The sequence below is a fragment of the Athene cunicularia genome (assembly GCF_003259725.1).
Source record: "Athene cunicularia isolate RWA chromosome 5 unlocalized genomic scaffold, athCun1 chr5_part1, whole genome shotgun sequence".
NCBI lineage: Eukaryota > Metazoa > Chordata > Aves > Strigiformes > Strigidae > Athene > Athene cunicularia.
The window spans coordinates 25,872,196-25,892,385 of record NW_020799101.1 but is presented as its reverse complement, the minus strand read 5'-3'; the positions used below and the strand labels follow the sequence as shown (position 1 = coordinate 25,892,385).

At 51.8% G+C, this 20,190-nt stretch overlaps 2 protein-coding genes across 9 annotated transcripts in view; one reads left to right on the top strand and one right to left on the bottom strand.

The window, feature by feature from the left end:
• LOC113480757 (acetyl-coenzyme A synthetase 2-like, mitochondrial) overlaps positions 1 to 5,612 on the top strand; it is a 33,142-nt gene extending 27,530 nt beyond the window's left edge. Inside the window, exons 8-16 of the mRNA XM_026849901.1 lie at positions 946 to 1,093; positions 1,513 to 1,650; positions 1,867 to 1,959; positions 2,326 to 2,438; positions 2,935 to 3,061; positions 3,782 to 3,909; positions 4,467 to 4,530; positions 4,875 to 4,996; positions 5,085 to 5,612. Of these exons, the coding sequence (XP_026705702.1) occupies positions 946 to 1,093; positions 1,513 to 1,650; positions 1,867 to 1,959; positions 2,326 to 2,438; positions 2,935 to 3,061; positions 3,782 to 3,909; positions 4,467 to 4,530; positions 4,875 to 4,996; positions 5,085 to 5,261 (1,110 nt within the window). The 3' untranslated portion in view covers positions 5,262 to 5,612. The remainder of the gene's footprint in view (positions 1 to 945; positions 1,094 to 1,512; positions 1,651 to 1,866; positions 1,960 to 2,325; positions 2,439 to 2,934; positions 3,062 to 3,781; positions 3,910 to 4,466; positions 4,531 to 4,874; positions 4,997 to 5,084) is intronic.
• Positions 1 to 20,149, bottom strand: part of ABCD4 (ATP binding cassette subfamily D member 4) — a 24,879-nt gene extending 4,730 nt beyond the window's left edge. The window contains exons 1-18 of one of the 8 annotated variants that reach the window (XM_026849902.1): positions 19,990 to 20,149; positions 19,737 to 19,864; positions 19,375 to 19,514; positions 16,129 to 16,245; positions 15,733 to 15,858; positions 15,458 to 15,508; positions 13,261 to 13,355; positions 12,161 to 12,282; positions 11,242 to 11,333; positions 10,987 to 11,076; positions 10,506 to 10,711; positions 10,118 to 10,209; positions 9,869 to 9,905; positions 8,661 to 8,710; positions 8,329 to 8,381; positions 7,889 to 7,965; positions 6,611 to 6,726; positions 5,725 to 6,429 (exon numbers count right to left, since the gene is read on the bottom strand). In XM_026849902.1, coding sequence (XP_026705703.1) covers positions 6,334 to 6,429; positions 6,611 to 6,726; positions 7,889 to 7,965; positions 8,329 to 8,381; positions 8,661 to 8,710; positions 9,869 to 9,905; positions 10,118 to 10,209; positions 10,506 to 10,711; positions 10,987 to 11,076; positions 11,242 to 11,333; positions 12,161 to 12,282; positions 13,261 to 13,355; positions 15,458 to 15,508; positions 15,733 to 15,858; positions 16,129 to 16,245; positions 19,375 to 19,514; positions 19,737 to 19,864; positions 19,990 to 20,023 — 1,722 coding nt within the window. In that variant the 5' untranslated portion in view covers positions 20,024 to 20,149 and the 3' untranslated portion in view covers positions 5,725 to 6,333. Of the gene's footprint in view, positions 1 to 5,724; positions 6,430 to 6,610; positions 6,779 to 7,888; positions 7,966 to 8,328; positions 8,382 to 8,660; positions 8,711 to 9,868; positions 9,906 to 10,117; positions 10,210 to 10,505; positions 10,715 to 10,986; positions 11,077 to 11,241; positions 11,334 to 12,160; positions 12,283 to 13,260; positions 13,356 to 15,457; positions 15,509 to 15,732; positions 15,859 to 16,128; positions 16,246 to 19,288; positions 19,515 to 19,736; positions 19,865 to 19,989 lie in introns of those variants that run through there. The other 7 variants (XM_026849905.1, XM_026849903.1, XM_026849904.1 and 4 more) reach the window with 7 other exon arrangements.
• Between the last annotated feature and the right edge of the window lie 41 nt (positions 20,150 to 20,190).

The window sequence follows — 20,190 nt, the reverse complement described above, 5'->3', positions numbered from 1 at the left end:
AGCAGTTCATAGGCAGTGCAGGGAACAGATGTGCTGCCTTGTTGCACTATGAGCTCATCTTCGTACAATCCTCTGGACTCACTTGAGCAGGTCCATGTCCTTCTTATGTTGAAGACCCCAGAGCTGGACACAGCACTGCAGGGGAGGGTCTCACCTGGAGAGCAGAGTAGCGGGGGAGAATCACCTCCCTTGACCTGCTGGCCACACTGCTTTTGATGCAGCCCAGGACACGGTTGGCTTTCTGGGCTGCAAGTGCACATTGATGGGTCATGGTCAGTTTTTCATCCACTAACACCCACAAGTCCTTCTCTGCAGGGAGCTGCTTCTACTTTCTGCCTGCTTTCAGGCACGGGGCTGCCACTCACCCAGCTGAGGCACAGAGGTACCAACTCCTGCGGGCAAGTGGGGGTGGCTCTTGGCTGAGGTATCTTGCAGTCCCTCTGTTTACTGCTTCAGTTCTCCTACAAAGGGCTCCTTGCTGAGCTCATGGTTTTACTGAGTGTTTACTGTGTGTTTGGAGCTCAGCAGTGCCTGGGGTGGCTCATGGTGTCTTTCACCATATTGCCCTTGCTTATAACTCCTTTCCTTCCATGTGGTCCTGTAGGTGTGGAGGGACCATCCTCACCCTGAAAGTTCTCTCATTGTGATGCTACAGGGTACTTAGATCAGCCTTGTCTATACACCAGCGGAAGGAAGGAAAGGCTGTAGCTCTCCTTTGAAAAAGAGCAAATTTGACTGCAGTTTGAGTTTTCCTCCACCTTTGTAAACCACCTGACTTTTTTTTTTATAATGTTTTTAAAAAGTCTCTGCAGGAAGGTGTCCTTGCAGAGGTAGTGGAAAGATGCAATATCAGGGCTGGGAGAGGGTACACTGCTCTCAGTTATACCCCTTGCCAGGAGGGCAGGCCCAGGCTGTACCCCTCACTGTTTCTCCTCTCTTGCACAGTATGTGTTTGACTACCAGGACAGGGACATCTTTGGCTGTGTGGCAGACATCGGCTGGATCACAGGGCACACCTATGTGGTCTATGGCCCACTCTGCAATGGTGGCACCACAGTCCTTTTTGAGAGCACTCCCATCCATCCTAACCCAGGTGAGTGAGGTGTCTCAGGGGAGCTGGGATGTGCCACAGCCACCCTGAGACCTGCAGCAGGCAGGGAGCTGGTGGCTTGATGCCAGGACACAGGCAGCAATGGTTCAGCAGACCATGGGCTGTGCCCAGCAGAGAGCTGTGAGAGGAAGAGTCTTCTCCTCTGGTTAGGAAGCCACTGTTGCTTCTCCAGCGGTGAAACTGTTTTTCTCTGTAGCAGTGAGAGTAGCAGAGCTAGGTCATGTGGAGAAAAAGGGGCCACTGCTGCTCCTGGACAGCTTTAGTCCTTCTCAGAACGGGATTAGCTTGGCTGAGGGTCCAGGTACTGCTAGAGAGCCATTGCTCTCACCTCCTCTCCCTCTATCTTGGTCTCAGGCTGGTAGGACCTGTGTGGGTTGTTACTGGCCCTGTTTCCATTCCAGGCCGTTACTGGGAAACGGTGGAGAGGTTAAAAATTAACCAGTTCTATGGGGCACCCACTGCCATCCGCCTGCTCCTGAGATACGGTGATGAATGGGTGAAGAAGTATGACCGCTCTTCTCTCAAAGTGCTTGGCTCAGGTAACTGCTGGTGCTGTGGGCTGCAGGGGCAAATCCTTGGGCATCAGGTTTTGCTTCTTCCCACAAACGCCAAGAACAGCCTCACATAAGAGTAGGAAGTCAGGAGGCTGCACTGCTTGTGGGGTGCTGTTTGTGGGGTGCTCTCTGAGCAGGCCCTGGGAAGCTGTGTCTTTGACCTGGTCTTTCAGCTCTGTCCCCTTGTCTTTCCCCTTGCAGTGGGAGAGCCCATTAACAAGGAGGCATGGGAATGGTACTTCCGCGTGGTCGGCGAGACACGGTGCCCAGTAGTGGATACGTGGTGGCAAACTGGTGAGATGTGTATGACCCCTCGTTCCAGCTTCTGCTCTCCCAGTTGTTGCTGCTTTGCTGGCCAAGTGGGAATGGTTGTTACTGACACTCTTGTATAAGCAATGCTGTAAGGGGCCACAGGCACCAAAACATGGAAGAGGGAAATGGTCCTTAAAGCTAACCCAGAGAAACACAGGGGTGCTGACGGTAGGGAGCCGATCTCTGCTGATGCAAAGAGCCTTCTCCAGCTCCCTGGCAAACCTAACCCCAGCCCATGGTCCAGCAGGGTGCAGTGAGGGCCAGGGCAAAGGCTGTTGGCCAAGCAGTGCTACCTGGCTGTCCTCTTGTTGCTGACTTTGATGACCATTACAGTTTCTTTTGCTTCAGAAACAGGAGGCATCTGTATATCTCCCCGTCCTTCTAATCCTGGTGCCGAAATCCTTCCAGGCATGGCTATGAGACCCTTTTTTGGGATCAGACCCTCCCTCCTGGACGACAAGGTACATTTATAACCTGCAGCCCAGGCACTGGTTCAGCCTGCTTTCCCCCAGGCACTTGCAGCATGTACTTGCTGATGGGACTGGAGATCTGTAAGCACATCTTTCCTGCTCACCTCTGCTAGGTAGCACCTTACTTTACTGGAAAGAGACTAACAGTGAAGCTGTTCCTCCAACCAGTGCAGAAGTTGAGCTGTTTTCTAGCTTGCTCTGTCTTGACAAGACAAGCTGTGCTTGGGCTCCCTGGCGCATGTCTTTGCAAGGTGAGGTAGCTAGGGAGCAAAAGCCAGACTCCCTGCTGGGGCCCTGCGAACCACCGTGGTAGGCAGCTGGTTGCAGACATCTGCTGGGAGAGGCTGAGCCTGTCCCATTGTGTTAGGGACACAGAACTCTCCTCACTGCCTTCCCTGACATCTCCATCACAAGGTTGTTAAATAGGCAATGACTAAACATCCCAAGTACTGGAAACCATGGTTACTAAAAGGTAACTATTTTACAGGGAAATGTCCTTCTGGAAAACAACATCTCTGGAGCCCTTTGCATCTCACAAGCCTGGCCAGGTATGGCACGAACCATTTACAATGACCACAAGAGATTTCTGGAGACCTATCTGACTCCTTATCCAGGTAAGGAAAAGGTGGCAGATCACTGCAGAGGTGTTTGGTTGGGTATGGTTGAGTCCGCCTGCTGGTTTTCTGCACAGGAGCAGAACTCGGGAGAGCTGGTACTGCTGCTTTGTTCTTTCACAGACCATCCACAGTGTTGAAGTCTTTCATCTCCTCACGCCCAATACCTCCGCATCACCCTGAGAACAGGTCTCTCTCACCAACCTTCCCCCTTAGATCACATATGCTTTTAGGGCTGTGGATTTGTCCTTCTGTTCCCAGTCCTCTCGAGCACAGACAGACCTCTTGGCGAATCTTTTGCAAACCCTGTCAGCTTCTGTGACTCATTCAGAGGCACTGAGCAAGCCCAAAAGCATGTGTGCCTTGACATGAAGCAAAGGGGAGAAGCAGCAGGACCACAGACACCTGCACTGGAGCAAAGCACTGCTAGCTTGTGGTGATGAGGGAGGCTGGGCCTTAAACTGCACACTGCAGAATGAGGGAAGGAGCCTGGTGACAGAACTGGTACCAACAGAGGCAGAAGGCTAACAAGGAAGGTTAGTCCTTCACTCTGAGCAGTTCAGGAAGGAGCAGAGTACAAGTTAGACCTTCACTCTGAGCAGCTGAGGAAGGAGCAGAGTACATGAGTCCTGCTGCCAACAGAGAGGAGAAGAGGGCAGCTGGTGAGGAGGTCACATGCTCACTGCAACAAGTGACCGTGCATGGTTCTGGCCACTACAGGGTTTTTCTTCACTGGGGATGGTGCGTATCGTACCAGTGAGGGCTACTACCAGCTGACAGGACGGCTGGATGACATCATTAACATCAGCGGACACCGGCTGGGCACTGCAGAAGTGGAGGATGTTGTGGTAAGAGGTGTGGGTGGGAGGCAGAGCCATACGAGAGGACAACGAAGGCATGGTGGTGGTGCTCAGGGAAACCTCTTTAGAATACATACAGGAACATTCTGCTGCTGTAGCAGCAGGGAAAAGCAATGGACCCACCACCTGCCTGTGGGAACAGCTTCCCACCCTCTCTCCTTCTATTCTGGCTCTCTGCAGCAGGGGAGGGACAAAGCCCAATAAGGCTGATGCTGTAAGTGGGTGATTCCCAAAGCAGCAGCTCAGCATGTTAAGGAGGAGCATTTGCAGGCCAGTAAAAATTATGGGACCTGATGGAGCAACGTGGAGGCACAGAACAACGTCTATAAAGTGCAAGCCTAAAGCAGCCAGGGGCAGGTGGAAAGAGTTGTGTTTGCAGACAGACCTGCTGAGGCAAGAAGGAAAAAGCAGAGAGCAGCTGAGGTCCTTCCTTATCATTCCGCATTACTGTGGGCTGTAGCAGCCAAGCCAGGGCAGGGCAGCTTCCAGGTGGCAGCCAGCCTGCCAAAAGCACCAAGCCAAACCCCAGCTCTGTTCTCTTCCAGAATCACCACATGGCAGTGGCGGAGTCTGCTGTCATCGGCTACCCACATGAGATCAAGGGAGAAGGTAAGATGCCTGCTTGCCTCCCCTGAAATGTCTCTCCCCGGGGCTCTTGTACAACTGTAGGAAGTGGCACTGTCACACCTACCTCTGGTAGCAACACTGTGCCAATGCCGTACAGCATGTTATTGGGGATCTTAGCACAGCCATCACAACCTATGCCTGAGGCCAGCTGGGCTTTGCATTAAGGCAGCAGCAGCAGCACCATGACCAAAAGCACTTACAGCTCAGGCTACAGAGCATTCCCTGAGGCTACCAGGAGAGAGGGACCTCTCCTGGCCCTAGGTCCAGGCAGGCGCTCAGGAGCATGCTGTGCATGGTGCTCAGTAACCTGATGGTCCTTCTGCCAGGAGCCTATGTGTTTGTTGTGCTGAAGAAGGACAGTGGCTACACACAGGAGACTCTTGCTGCTGAGCTACGGGAACTCATCTCAAAGAAGATCGCCAAGTACGCAGCTCCGGAGTACGTTCAGGTAACCTGTGCAGGCTGGTCCAACATCCACGCTGGTAGCCTGGCCAACCCCTTTCCCTCAGCCTTAGCCCTGCTCCTCCCCATCACAGGTCACACACCGGCTGCCCAAGACACGCTCAGGGAAGATTATGCGTCGGGTGCTAAGGAAAATCGTGGAGGACAAGGCCAGTGAGCTCGGAGACCTAACCACCCTGGATGACCATGAAGCTGTGCAGCAGATCATAGAAGGACACAAGCGCCTGGTGGAAGGGCAGAAGAGCTACTAGTTTGGCTCTGCCAGCAACCACCTCCTGCTCCTCCACTGCAGAACAGGGCCATGCCCAGAAATGTCACTAAGCAACTGGCAGCCAGTAAGTGCTCAGAGCCCATACCTCCACTGCAGCCTGAGTGACCTCTCTGCAACACAGAGACCCTCAAAACCTGTCTTCACACACCTATGGGAGGCAGAGGAGAGAAAATGATTCATCATAGGCAGAAGAGTAAGGGGAGGCAAGCTGTTTCCTCCCCTAAAAGCAGTTGGCCCTCTTGGGGCTCCTCATGCCTTGCAGAAGCTGCGAAGGTGGCAGCAGGGCAGGATGCCCAGCCCTGGATAGGTGTATCACTCCTATCCCTGCTCTGCTCTTCAGCTATAGTCTAGTCCACCACCACTGCCATCTCCTCCCAAAGCAAACCACAGAAGGAAAAGATGCAGCACTCTGGTTAACAAATACTGACCCTTCCCCACAAAAATCGTTGGAAAACAGGCCCAGATTTTAATACAAAGTGTTCCTCTGACCTGCAACTGTGTGTCATAAGGAGAGCAGAGACATGCCCCCTCTCTGTGCCAGCATCCTCCCCCCCTCACAGTGCATCCCTTGACTCCAGCTGGGGAGCACAACCATCAACAGAGCCACAGGTACAGAAGTCTGTTCTGCAGAGCTGTATATCAAAGAGACAGAGGTCCCAGCGAGGCACAGAGGGCAGAACAGGAAGCTGCACCCTAGCCTCGCACCACTGCATCCTGGACAAGTGGAGGTTCCTCTGGCCGTTGTTTCTACGAGCCCCATGAGGCAGCATCTTCTCTTTGGGCAGCCTAGTAGCTCAGCCCTCTCCCCCATGAGAGGCAGGGAGGCAGCAGAAGGGGGCTGGGAGAAGGATGGCATAGATGTGTCTGCTCCTGGCAGAACCCCACACCATGAGTTCAGACTTAGCTCTGTGTCCACCAGCTAAATCCAGAACTAGTCTTGCACTGGATGAATCCACTGTTGACAGCTGCTAGCTTGGCAGTTCCATGTCTGCTATTAAGATCTTTCCCACGTGTGTGCAGGTTCTGCAGCTGGCCAGACAAGGGCATGTTTTTCAGCATTCTTCCCCAGCTGGGAGCCGCTTCATCTTCTCACATCGAGTGAGCTCCCATCTTCCCTCCCCATAAAGTTTCAAAATCCAGTTGTGGAACTGCAATTCAATAACACAACAACTGAGGGATGTCTCTACAGGGTCATGTCCTCCCACATGTCCTCCCACAGGGCCATGTCCTCCTCGCCTCAGTCATTTGCCTCTGCTCACCAGGGACCCTCTCCACCTTCCCTGTCCTGCCACCACCAGAGAGGCGTGGAGCACTGTCTCCCTATCTCACCTTTTCCAGGCTGGGTCTATGTCCCACACTGATCAGCGTCATGCCCAGATGAAGGCACACACGGTACAGTTCATGCTCCACTTCTTCTGTGAGGGCACTGGTGGCTTCATCTAGTACTGAGAGAAAAGTTGTAAGCCCCACAAATCCTCTCCAACCAGTCATCTCCCCCTAGATAAAAGCGCAGCAACTGCCAAGAACATTTCACATATTAACCAGAGTTCACCAAGAACATCTGCAGAAAGCAAGCGAGGAGAAGCCCAAGGACTCTGATCTTCCTCTGTCAGAGTTCATGTCAGTCAACAGGGAAAACTGCCCTTCCCCACAAGCCCCTGAATTTACCCAAACAGCACCGTTTACATCATTCCTCTCCTTCAGCTGCCAGTCACTGCCTCATCCCCACTGTGAAAGACAAGACAACCTTCTCAAGGCAGGCCGTGTGCCAGAGTGCCAGGCTGAGCAGCAGCCTGTGCATCCCTCCAGTCCAGACCCCACCTGGAGCATCCAGGACAGCCTGAGGCACCTCCCTGTCAGATATGGGTAAATACTACAGATCTGGAACAGATAAATCAATTTGGTTTATGTCATCTCTACAGTTTTTAGTTTGCAATCCACAGGTTCCTTCTGCCCAGACAGCACTGAGCCATGCCACAGGCTTCAGGGGAAGAGAGGTACTTATGTGTGGCTATTTTCTACAACACCAGCTCTGTTCACCCACATGCACTCTGGCCCTCATGACAAGTCCTCTAACAGCCTCCCCCTGGCCCCCAGCAGTCACTAGCAATCTAGGTGTGCAAAGGAATTAGCCCCATCTGTACCGGGAGCTGCTTCTGTGATCTCCCAGCACTATTTCTCCCAGTGCTCCTTTGTCTTCTTTTGCTGTGTTACAGCTACGTTTCCCACATTGCTTCCACAACCCTAAAGGCATTCACGAGCTTCAGGTATGGCAGCTGACAGCACACTCCTTCGCCTGCATGCTTCTTTAAGTGGCAGCTGGAGAGCATGCTGAGATGGTGCTTCTTCAGGTGCTATCAGATCTGGGCCAAGAACTTTAATCACTAGTTCCAAAGAGAACCTTACATACAGTCTCTTGATTTACCACACTCCACAGATAACAAAATACTTTCACCCCTGAAGCCTCTGCATGCTACACTGCTAAAATAACGGCCAAGACAAAGCATGTTCCTAAGCAAAGAAGGGATTTCATAAGCTGTCTCTGTACCAGCTGGCCCTGCCTTCCCCCTCAACTTTCTTTTCCTTCGCAGTCACTCACTCACTCACCTGCATATTTTGGCTGAAGGTAGAAGAGCCGTGCAAATGAGAGCCTCTGCATCTCCCCTGGGGACAGCATGTCATACCTGCAGCAGGGTAGAGATTCAAAAGCTCCCTCAACAAAAAGAGCTCATTTGCTAAAGAGCTTATGATTGCTGATATCAAGAGACCCCAGCAAGCAACTGTCCCTGTGTGTCCCCCGTGCCCCGCTCCACACTGGACTGGCTCTGCACCCCTGTGCACAGTCAGCTGCCTGCAGAGCAGCAGGGCTGGTGATTGTTGGCATTGATGCTTGGGGCATGAAGGCTTTGCGTCTGTATACTGCCCACCTCCCACAGGACACAGCTGGGCACAGGTGTTCCTAAGTCCAGCAGCAATGTGCATCTGCTTAGAAGCATTCCCCACCTAGAGGGATCACCCAAATTCATGCCAATGGTGAGCTCCCTTACCAGTTCCAGTCCACCTGCTTGTCCAGTCCTCCAGCCCTCGCCAGCAAATCAGTCTGCAGAGAGCACAGCAGACTTGTGAACACCACCCCAACCCTGTCAGCCCACAGGCCTGAGCACAACCACCCCCTTCCTGCTAGTCTTTTCCTGCTTGAGCTGAATATGTTCTGTATCCCCCACCTCCTCTGCCTGTCCCATGGACAGTCCTGTCCCAGCTGCAGACAATGTCCCCACGTGTCCAGCACATGGTCATGCTGTGCTGCCACAAAACCTCATCCCTTCTATCCTCGCTGGCAGCACCAGGAGAGAAGGCAGCACCACCACCAGGGACTCACCAGCCCAGCCAGCTCCAGGAATCGCACAATTCTCTCATCATCTGCAGACCCTAGGGGAGAAAGCAGCAAAGCATAAGCAGAGGCCACAGCTGCAAGGAGTTGTCAGTGGGGCAGAAGGGAAGTATTGGAGGATCTCCTGAGGTCCAGTGTAGCTGACTCAACCACTTAACTATATCAGGTCCTGAGCTTTGGCACAGATAGCTCCCAAAGACTGACCTTCCTTAAGAACATTAACCATGTCTGTAAGCAGCATGCCAGGAGGTAGCTGGACTCCACAGATACACTTGAGAGTTGGCTCAGTCCATGGTCACAGACAGACACAGCCAGAACACAAGGATCCAAGCTTTAATTGCCCAAGCCCTGCCCACCAGTTGCTCACTGTACGCTGCAGGTGGAGGACTAATGGGAGCCGGGCTCGGGTAACAGCCAGCAAATGGATCCTGCATGGGACAGGAAAAATCTCAGGGTGAACCAGCTGTGGAGCAGAACATACACTTGAGCTGGTGCAGTCGAGCAGCAATGGAAGCTGAGCAGAAGAGCTCTGCATCTCCCACAGACCTCTCTGAAGCTGCTGAAGAGCCACAACAGCAGCTGATGGCTGCAGTTACTCTCTGCAAGACTGTGACTTCCAAGTGTTTGAAAGCAGCATGTAACGCTGCTTCACTCAGATAGAAACTTCAACTGGGACATCTGCAAACTGCAGCAGACCACATGCGGTCTGGCTTGGGAGGAGGGCAGGAGAGAGAAAGGATCCACATAGTCTGACCTCAACAGCATGCAACGCCCTGGGACATCATTTGAAAAAGAGGAACAGTGAAAGATGGACGTGGATGGAAAATGATATGAAGGCAAACATGGCTTGCCCAAAGGCAGGTTGTAACAGACAGATCAGATCGATTCCAATAGCAAGGTGCCTCAACATGTATCATGTCTAACACAACATGCAGAGCATGGCCAGCTTGTCTTCACTGCATCAAGAAAATATGTTCTTATCAAAAAAATACGTTTCCTCCCAAAAGAAAGGTAACACAGAGCTGGCTGACCTTAATCTACACTAAGGTAAATCTTCCAGGGAAAAGTAGAGAGCAACAAAAGTGAAATGGATGAGTGGTCCTGATGGGGCATGGTAGGGGAGAAGCTGCACTGGGTACAGGACAAGGAACTGACACCACAGGGTTGGCTCACTGCTCTAATGAATTTCCACATACCTGAAACTGGATAGATCTCCTTCAGAGGGTAGATCACCTGTTTAACACAGCAAAAGAAGCCATGTCAGAGGGAGCCGGACATAGTCTATCAGAGATGCAATGGCGGTGGCAGTGAACTCGGGCACGAGGAAAGGAGCAGCCACAGGCATCTTCCCTCCTGCAGGCCTTTCTGCAGCACACAGGCTCGCAGGGCACTATCACAGCTGGGAGCAGAGCTGCAGTCAGAGTAGAGGCAGCCCCTGTGCTCACCTGCTCACGCAGGCTTCCGTCGGTGAAGAAGGGCCGCTGCGGCAGGAACACCACTCCCCGGGGGCCAAAGCAGGTCAGCATCTTGATGCTCCCTGCACAGAGACACATTCATGCCAAGCCTGCAGTACCAGTTGACAACTCCTCACTGCTCCCTGTGCAGTCCTACCCCATGAATTAGCCAAAAAATCCCAGAAAGAGTATATATGTGCAACCCAGGGCAAAGCAGTGAAAGCCAGAGCAGATTATGCAATAGGGATGGGTGTCTCCAGTGCATCAGTGACACATTCACCATCACAAGGTGACACTGGCCTCAGAACCCCACACTGCCATCTTCCAAACTCAGGGCAGTCCCAAGAGAGAGAAAGCTGCAGTGAGCAGCAGTCCTTACCCTGTGTGGTCTCCCAGAGTCCCCCAAGGACCCTCAGAAGAGATGTCTTCCCAGTGCCAGTGTTCCCCACAATCATCACACTGTTTCCTTGGGAGATGCTGAGGCTCAAATCCTTGATAAGTACCTTGCCAGAGGATGGCACCAAGAGTGTCACTTGTTCCAGAAGGAAAGCTGTGTCGCTTGGCACTGGGTCCTCCTCAGAACAGCTGCTGAGCCACCACCAAGACAAAGGAGGAAAGATCTGGGGGTAAGTGATCATGCTGAGATTGGCAAAGATCAGGCACCTCAGAACTCCTGTGCCTCTGTGACAGCAGCCCTGCCCCACACACCCCGGTAATGACAAATCACAGTGGGCACTGCCTGCCACAACCAACTGCATGCAACAGGCTGCATGTGACACCAAGGGCCACCTCCACCCTGCAACAGCCCCACAGTCTGGCATGTAAGCTGCAAGCCAGCCAGTTGCTGAGAGGAGACTCACTCATCCAAATCCCAGCTGGCTTTGGCTTCTGTGTAGTTATCATTTCTTTTCCTTCCAAGGCTCAGCAAGGTCTCCTGCAGTTCACCAATCCTAGACAAACAAGAGGTTGCATGAACGCCAAGGACAACTCCAGCAGCCTCCTTGCAATATCCAACTTGTCCGGGCTTGCTAACAAGCAACCATTTCTTATTTATTTAGCACAGACCTGGGCAGAATCTCCCTTTGCTGCAGAGACCTGCCTGAAGAGAAGCTCACCTGTGTGTGTAGCCAGCTACATCGGTCACAGTGCTGGAGAGATCTATAAGCTGGCTGAAGCAGCCAATGAGGTAGATGGAAACAAAGGCATTCTGGGGAGAAATCACATGCCAGAGCAAGGGTCAGTGCTGAGCTGGGGCATTGCACCTTCCTCCATGGCTGCAAGGAGGCAGCCAAGGAGACCAGACATTTGGCCATGTCAGCAGTCCAGCAAGATACAGGAGTGGTAGAGAAGTCACCCAGGGCAGTGGGAGTGAAAGAGATCACCGTGTCTGGATGGACCAGGGCTTCCCTGCTCAGTACAGTTTTTGCCAGGTGGATGCATCTCCTGCCACCCAGGAACGGTGTTTGCAGAGTGTCTGCTCACGAGCCTGGGGCCCAGCACACTCACACAGATCCATGCCACCAGCCCTGCTCCAGCACCGTACATGGCTGGGCATCTCAGCCTGCAGCGCCCACTTAGCTATTTTTAGCTCTGCATTCTCTATCTCAAGCTGGTTTTAGGTATCGGGGAACGAATAAGGTCAGGAAGGCAAATGCAAGCCAGCTCAGCCTTGCAGGTGGCCAGGCTCACTGCAGGCAGCAGCCCAGGGCACAACTCTGACCCACAGCACTGCACGGACCCAATCCCCATCTACATCACTCAAAGCCAGAGGCTTTCTGACCTCCTGTTTTTTTTAGACAGAGAGCTCTGAGCTAGGAAACACTTACATAGATGTGTCCTTGACAGCTCTCACTCCCAGGTTAATCATATACCAGCTGGCTCCAAGCTCCTATTTCCATGCCACCATAGGCAGGGACAGTCTAACCTGAAGGTCAATAGCTGCAGGCCACCCAGCCCCAATGCTACCAGGAAATCTCCATCCTCAATGCCCACCCACCCTCCACAATGAGGTCTGGGAGATCACCCTTGGCTCACCTTGCTGACAAGAGCACTGAGCTCTGTTGGACTCAAGTCACCGTAGACCCCAGAAAAGATGGGAATGGCAATGACCACATAGCTCAGGATGCTGCCCAGGTAGTCAAAGGTGTTGATCCCAACTTGGCAGAAGCACATTGAGAGAAGACAGTGAGTTAGGGTAGGAACCTCTGTCCCAGCCAGGCCCAAGAGCTGGTCAGAGGAAGCCCATGAGCCTGGTCAGAAGACCACCCATGGTCTTGCCTCAGCCCTTCATGATGCACCAGAACAAAACTCATTTCACAGGACAGCACAAGCAGCAGGGTGAAAATCCATCTGCCAAGTGAAGAGCATTCTGGGACAGGCCCCTGAACAGAGAAGCATCCAGACATAGAGCTCAGGAACCACCACAGGGCAAAAGACACTTTGCCTGCTTGTTTCTACTCTTCAGGGGCCTGGCTGACTCACAACAAACAGGAGGGAGGGCAAAAAGGAAGCTCTGGGGCAAGAGGTTGGCTGAGAAGTCTGTCTTGGAGCACAGGACAGGCAGAAAGACTTAAGACCCCCAACTCCCCCAAACACTCCGGTATTCAGGGCTCTCACTCCCTTACGTTGCTCAGAAGCTCACTATGCTGGTGAGAAGAGAAAGAGCTGTCTTGATAGTGGATAGTGGTCATTTAATGCCCAAACATAGAGCCAGCGACAATGGGAGAAGGGAGGTTTTCGGGGGACAGGCTTTGTATGAAAGAAGCTTCCACAGCTCCCAACCACATATACAGTCTTCTCCTTCCCCAAAGCTCAGGCCCTTCCCTCTCTTCCTAGCCGTTGAACACCTGCCCCACAAAAAGCACAGGCTCCTGAAGATTCCCCTTTCGGGGTTTGCATTCTATGACTTAGCTGGATCCTCCAAAACTTTGCTCTCTGTTTTTTTTTCCACAACAGAATTCCCATTTTGGACTGCAGGAGGCACCCTCTGTTCACCCTTGGGGCTTTCATGCACCAGCAAGAGGCAGGAGCAGAAAACCCAGTGCTGTTGCTCTAGCAATGAGGTTCCCAAGCCTGTGGACCACTGCAGTGGAGCTAACACACACCCCACTACACCCCCCAAGCTCCCCACTCACTGTATAGCCACAGCTCCTTGCCTATCAGCTCCCTCTGGGTCTGCAGCAGGCTCTGCAGTCTCCGATCTGTGCGCATGTGCTCCACTCGCCCAGCCCTGTAAAGTAAGATTGCAACATGCCAAAAGACATCCCAGGAGCACCGCAATGAGGTCAAAGCACAGGCTTTAGGACTGAGGCTCAGAAAGGGTCTGGCACCTTAGCCTCCAAGCAACAAGCTTGCAGGAACGGAACAGCCAAAAGCACGTTCCTGAAGAGCTTCACCAAGAAACTCTGGCTGAAACAAGCAGCCCTGAAATTTCTTCCAGCACCTGGGGATGCTGCTGTTGCATATAGGAGGAGGTGAGGCAAGGCCAGACACAGTCAGCAAGGCCCCTGCCTGAAGCAACACACACTTTCCAAGCAGAGCCTGGTTGGAAGAGAGGGAGCCAGAAAGGAGAAGGCAGAGGCGAGTCCAGGTGATGGTAAGCCAACACCACCCACACAGCCAGCAGCCCCAGTCTGCCTCTTCCCATTCCCGACCCCAGAGGAGTGGGACATGGACAAGCCCCGAGCAATGCAGCCTCCAGTGCAGGTGACCCTGCTCCACAACCGCCCCGTTCCCAGGGATCTCTCTGCAGGCATCGGGGGTCACCCACCACTCAAGCGAGTGGCAATGCTCCCACAGCCAAGCTGAGAAAGGAGGCACATCTCAGCAATAAACCACCACCACCTTCAGCAAGCGTTGCAGCTCCTTCTGCTCTTCCACAAGGGCTGGGCTGCCCTCAGGTGGCAAAATGCAGAGAGGACTCCAGGTCTTTCTCCAGACTCCGACCTACCGCGGCAGCTATTGGCCCTGCCACCCAACACACACCTGTGCCCATCACACCCCCACACTCCCACCATGGTCCACTCAAGGGGAGAGTCACTAGGGCCCAAGCAGATAGGGCCAGGAGCTGCACAAAAGAAGTATAAATTAAGATTTTTGAAGAGCCTCAGTTCTAAAGATTCTTGGTCCTTAGAAAAACACATTTTCTTTATCAAAAATACATCCAGTTAGAATTCAGTTTGGCATTACTGCACTACAACCCATCTCAGGTAACTACTGAGCTGCAATCTTTGCTGCTGACTATTCAGAAAGGACAAAGCCTTGGACACAAGGAGTTAAAGGTGAGGAAAGCACCAAGGACCAGAGCTATTATTTCTTTTGCAGATGGGAGATTCCTGTATTGGTTTCAGCTTTTCCTCCCATTTAGTTCACTTTTAAAGCAAGTTTGCCAAAGGCTTAGTAAACCAAAGAAGTAAAAAGGTAACAGTGCTCAGGCTTTGTTTCTTCCTTTGCCAGAACAACGGTAAATCAGGTGCAAGAGAACAAGATCTAACAGCTTCTACAAGTTAGAGAAGTTCCGCAATCAAAACCAGCCATTTGCTCCTCCTCTTGGAAGATTCTAGGAATGCAAGCTTTCAAAAAGTTCCTTTATATTTAATTAAGATTCATACTATGCAAATGCCTGGTTTTGTGCAATTCAATTAAATTCTAGTTTCCCACCAAGTGAAGCTTTTCTGCTAATGAACTGTACTGAAGTAAGACTCTGTTTTCTGGTATAATAATTCACTTTTCCATTTTCTACTTAGTAATAGAATAAACAACCTCAAAATTGTGAGCAAAAGTACTGCAGCTTAAAGGGCACGTAATTAGAGTATCTTCTCCATTAAGAAAAATGATCATCAACCAGTAAGAATCAATCAGTCCACAAAAAAATAACTCAAACTTGCCAATGGAAACCAAGATTGATTTCAGTTATTTAAATCAATTTCATGTCTGTCAACATAAATCTTTATTAAATCGGTGATTTTGAGTCAAACCACTTTGGGGACAGCACCACAACACTTGAATTGCTCAGTCATTACAGCATGAAGGAGCCAAATACAAATCATGGGTAGGGAAGACCAGAGATAGGACAGCTGCTGCTTGCTTAAATTCCTGGAGGAAGCATGATTTCCCAAAGCCCAGGGCAAAGGCAGAGATGTGACAAGAGAGAAGCAACAACTTCCTGCCACTGACCAGGCACCCCAACACAAGCTACGATTGTGGCCTTTTTCCTGTGTTCTAGCCATTTCTGTGAAACACCTTATAGGCTCCAAGCAGCAGCTCAACAGACTTTGGGGTATCACTAAGCAGGGAGGTGCTGCTGGGCTCCCAACTGTGATCACTACTAACCTGTAGAAAGCAGCTGGTTCTGCATTGACACGAATCTGCATGTGCTTGAACCTGTACAACCCGAAAAAAAATCATCAAGATGGTGCATAATACAGGGCAGTGAAAGGGGTGGCAGGGGCTCAGTACATGGGGCACTGCACAGATAGGTTTCCCTGAGCACAGGGAAAGTCACAGACAAGAGAAGTAGCTGTGTACATAGTAGTAACAGGGACAAAAATGCAGCTTTCGCAGGAGTTGACAAGAGGCAGTTAAAATGCTGCTCTGCTGGGACTCACCTGAAATCCCCCTCCAGTTTTTCCTGCTGCACAAGTTTAGACACAATTGGGCTCATCAATACCTTGTTGACTATCGTCCCGATGACAAAATACCCAGAGATACTCACAGGGCCTAGCCAGCCTGTGCTAGAGGAGGAGAGAATGGTCAGTTAATAATCCAAACAAAATGACAACCCAGCAGCCTCGGACTCAAGCAGTCATAGCCCTCAACTGTCACCTCTCTTGCCTTTCACAGAGGTTTGGGGGCCAGCATCCCTAAGGCAGAATTCTCTTTGGAGTGCAGAGCTCACTCGTGCACATGTACAAGCGTCAGTCTGGGGAGCTCTAACATGGGTGCTGGGCTCCAAAACAAAGCACAGGAAAGAGGCATGAAAGCGGGGCAGGATGGGTGCTTACCTGTGGAAGCACTGGTATGTGTAGTAGGCCAGTGTGAAGGGCGAGATGAGGAGCTTGCTGGCCATGGAGCTGAGCTGCCTGCAGAACCTCTCCACATCCTGGCTGATGCGCTGGTCCCTGCTCAACACAAAGAGCCACTGACACCATTAAAGCCCAGGAGCAAGAATCAGTATTAACTGCCTAACAGGGCACAAGCCAGGCTGTTTCACTGACCTAACTTAGGACAGGGTGCAGGTGAACAGCCTGGGAGGGACATGCAGCTGTGACTCCCAGGGTACAATTCCATGGCCCAGCAGGACCCACCCAAGGGCTTTCCTGGCACCCAGGAAAAACAGCTCCTGCTGTTACTTTCATGCTTGTTCCACATTCAACAACATTGTCCAACTCTGTGCTAAAGGTCCTGCATCCTTATCCTTCACTCCTCTCCTAGACACACCCTTATAGCACCAAAAGCCACTGACCCTCCACCAACTCTTTAGTACTGGTGCTGCATCTCAGGCACCAGAGCTACCAGGACTGGCTAGGGCACAGGCCAGGCCTTCACCAGCTGCTGGATACTTGCAAATGCTTCCAACAAAGCCAGCCTTCCACAGCAGCTGGTCCCTTCGCTCTGCACGGACTGCCCTCTGGTCCCTTTGCTGCAAGGAAGAAAGTGCTTTCACCTGCCCCCATCCCACAAGAGCAGGCAGCAACACACCAAGCCTCCTTGCTCCACTGGCAGCAGGCACATGGGTGACAGACCCTCAATTCCTATCTGTCCCACTCCTGAGCAGGAGTGACACTCAGGGTAACTGGAAAGGTTTTCAGCATATTTATAGCCTTGACATCTCATCTGTCCAGAGCACATGGATGAGGACTTCACAGTCTGATGTACTAAGCAGAGCTGGAAAGGCCATGACTGTGAATGCTGAAGTCCAGAATGAAGAGCAAGGCTGGACTCCTGCTTAGCCATCCGTGCAGATACAACAACATTCATCTCTCAACTCTCTTGCAGTCCTGCAACAGCAATGGATTTAATTTTGGGGTAGCTCTCACCCTGACTGACCTTATAGACATTATTCTTCGTTTTCCTTAGACTGTACTTGTTCCCATAAAGTTATAACTTTAGTTGTGCTATAGACTTATGGCGGGATATTGCTTTTTATGACTTATTTAAGCAGCGTGTAATGATAATACATAAATATCAAACTGAAACGCCCTGCTAGGAGCCACAAGTGTTTGTATGTCACTCCCAACCCACTCTTCATTCCTTCTACATGGATGATGCTGTGTATCTAACACTTGGTTTGGTTTGCACTGCATAATGGGAGATCACTTTGTGGCTCTAGTGCATTCTCTAAGTACCTGGTACAGGGAAAAAACTCTCATCAGGGAACTGCAAGATAAAGAGAATTTTTGTAGTAGCACCAAAACAGGCACTAAACAATAAGATCAGATATTTGAGCACAAGCAAGGTGGCAACGAAAAATGCTCTGCAGAAATCCCACACATTAGATCTGCTAAGGTCAGGAGAGCTGGCTTTATCACTGCAGAGCAGACTGACCCAGTTATCTCATGCATTTCATTGCACAATGTGAATACACTCCCTGGTTAAAAATAAACCTGAGCAGGATAGTTATGGGGTGAGGGGCCTCTGTTCTCCCCTTCCCCCCCTCTCAAAGGAAAAGACAGGCATGCAGGAGCTTCTGGCCACGGCCAACATGCTACACTGCCTGGGAAGCACTGCTGTGGTGACAAGTGTGGCTTTTTAACCTCTCCTTGCAACTCCATACCACTGCAAAACACTATCAGAAATGAACATTTAATGAGTGGGAGTAGCCCCGACAGCAGCTGGAAAATGCATCAGCATCATGAAGCTGTGATTTCATGTTGGGCAATAGGGCTGTTTGACCCAAGCTAAGCCTCCTCCTTGCCTGCTGCTCCCCCTGCGCACAGCTGGGTGCTCTTACTCCTGCTGTCTCCTAGCACTGGGCCAGCAGAAGCAGCCAGGGAACGTGTCTGGCTGAAAAATGATACAGATGAAAAACCATCCAAGATACCCAGCATGATTTCAGTGTGCAGCCACACACCACGATGCTATGCAACGAAGGGGCAAGGACAGGCAGCCAGGAGCACTGGGCAACAGAGGCATAGATGCTGCTTTAGTTCTTTAAGGCCACCACTATTAGCAGCCGTTAGGAGTCCCTGTGAGACAGCCATTTCTCACAAGAACCCTGGGTTTGATCTCCTCTGGTGCCACTAACAAGGGAGATGGCACCAGTGAAGTGACTATGCCCCCTACAGAGGAAGAGAGCCTGGGGTCTCAAAACAACTGTATAAAAATCAAACAGTTTGGAAAAGTTATCCCCTGTTTTCTAGTTTTTCAGCAAGTATTTAATAATAACAACTTCTTTAAATTCTGGAAGGAAAAAAAAAGCCCCTACCTCTCCTACCTCTCACATGATGTAGGATCTTTAACTCTTTAACACTACAACAGTAGTGTCCTGCGTGCAAGGCCAAACTGCAAGGCCAGGGTCAGCACGCAGCTGTGAGGAAGGGAGGCATTCAAACTTCCCTGCACAGCCCGCACAGATCAGCAGTTCTGCAGTAAGCAGGACAGTGCATGAAGCAAACTGGAAGAGGATCTTGGGGTGGGCTGGGATAAGCAAGGAGGGACTGAATGCTCCTCCTTCTCTCACATTTAGTCACCCCTGACATTTCCTTCCTAGGAACAGGAAAAGGGAAATGCAGCACTCATACAGTATAAAACAAAGCCCTTCCCAGACATGGCTCCCATGGGTTACCAAACCCACTAAAATCCCAACTAAATAAAACTGCATTCGGCTGGAGACTCTAGTGGCTGAAGTTCAAAGGGTACAACAACAGGGACTGTTCTAACACACTGACTGTGTGAAGCAGGAAGAGGCAGCGCTCTCTAACTCCAGCCAGGCCCTTTGTAACGTCACACCGAGTGTCAAGGGTTGAGTTCGCAGCATGTTTTATAGCAGCATCAGGTCCCTGTTGTAGTGGACCTCTGTTCTTGCAACAGAAACATCCTACTCCTAAAGCCATCATGACCAGCAGTCACGGGAGATCCCAGCAACAGGTACAGCCTCCTGCCCAGGGCAGAAGAGGGTATTTGTGCCTAGATGTCAAAAGCTGCTAGGGCTCAAGCCCCTACCCAGAGACACAGAGAAGACAGGAAAAGGTGCAGAGCAGCCCAGGAGAAGCCAAGCAAGGGGCTGAGAGAAGTCGTAGGCAGCCTACGGGTTATCGATGTCCTCACGCAGCATGTGCAGGCTGTAGTAGACCTGGCCTTGGAAGTAGCAGCTGTGGAGGTATTCTGTGAGGGATTTCCTCCAGCTCACGTACATCATGTTGCAGATAAATTGGTCGAAGCTTTTTAGCTGGAACAAGGGCAAGGAGACAGACAGGAAGAGATGAGTGAGAAAAACAACCATTTCCCAAAATTAAATAAAACCCAACAGTTTGTACCAGTGGCCGTCCCACATGTAGCTACCTAACGGGGCAGGGGCAAGCCTACATCCTTTGTCACGAGGATCATGCTGGGAGCTACGGCCAGCTTTCCCTTCCCCTCCCAAGACACGGGAGCCTCTGGCCTGTCTTACCGTGGAGTTCACGATGATCAGAGTCAGGGCAACGGCAGTCAGCGTTTTGAACCTGGAGAAGTCCTTGTTCCCTAGGACCTCATAGTACTGGCTGGGGATGATGCCGACCTGGTAAATAACCAGCTGCTCTGGAGGCAAGAGGCAAGCACGGGAAGGGAATGAAAGAGCGGTGACACGGCAAAGGGACGGGGGGCGGACACAAGGGAAGGGGGAGCAGACGCGGGGCGCAGCCCCCCCACCCCCACAGGCTCACCCAGCAAGGCGACACAGAGCAGCGTCAGGAACATGAGGGCGCTCGGGGAGGGCCACCCGGGGAAAAGCACAGCCTGCAGCCGCAGGAACCGCCGCAGGAACAGCCCGTCCAGCCGGGGGCTCGGCCTGCACCGGAGGAAGACGCGGGGGGCGGCAGTGAGCTCGCGGGTCGCCCACCTTCCCCCCCCAGCCCGGTCCCTCC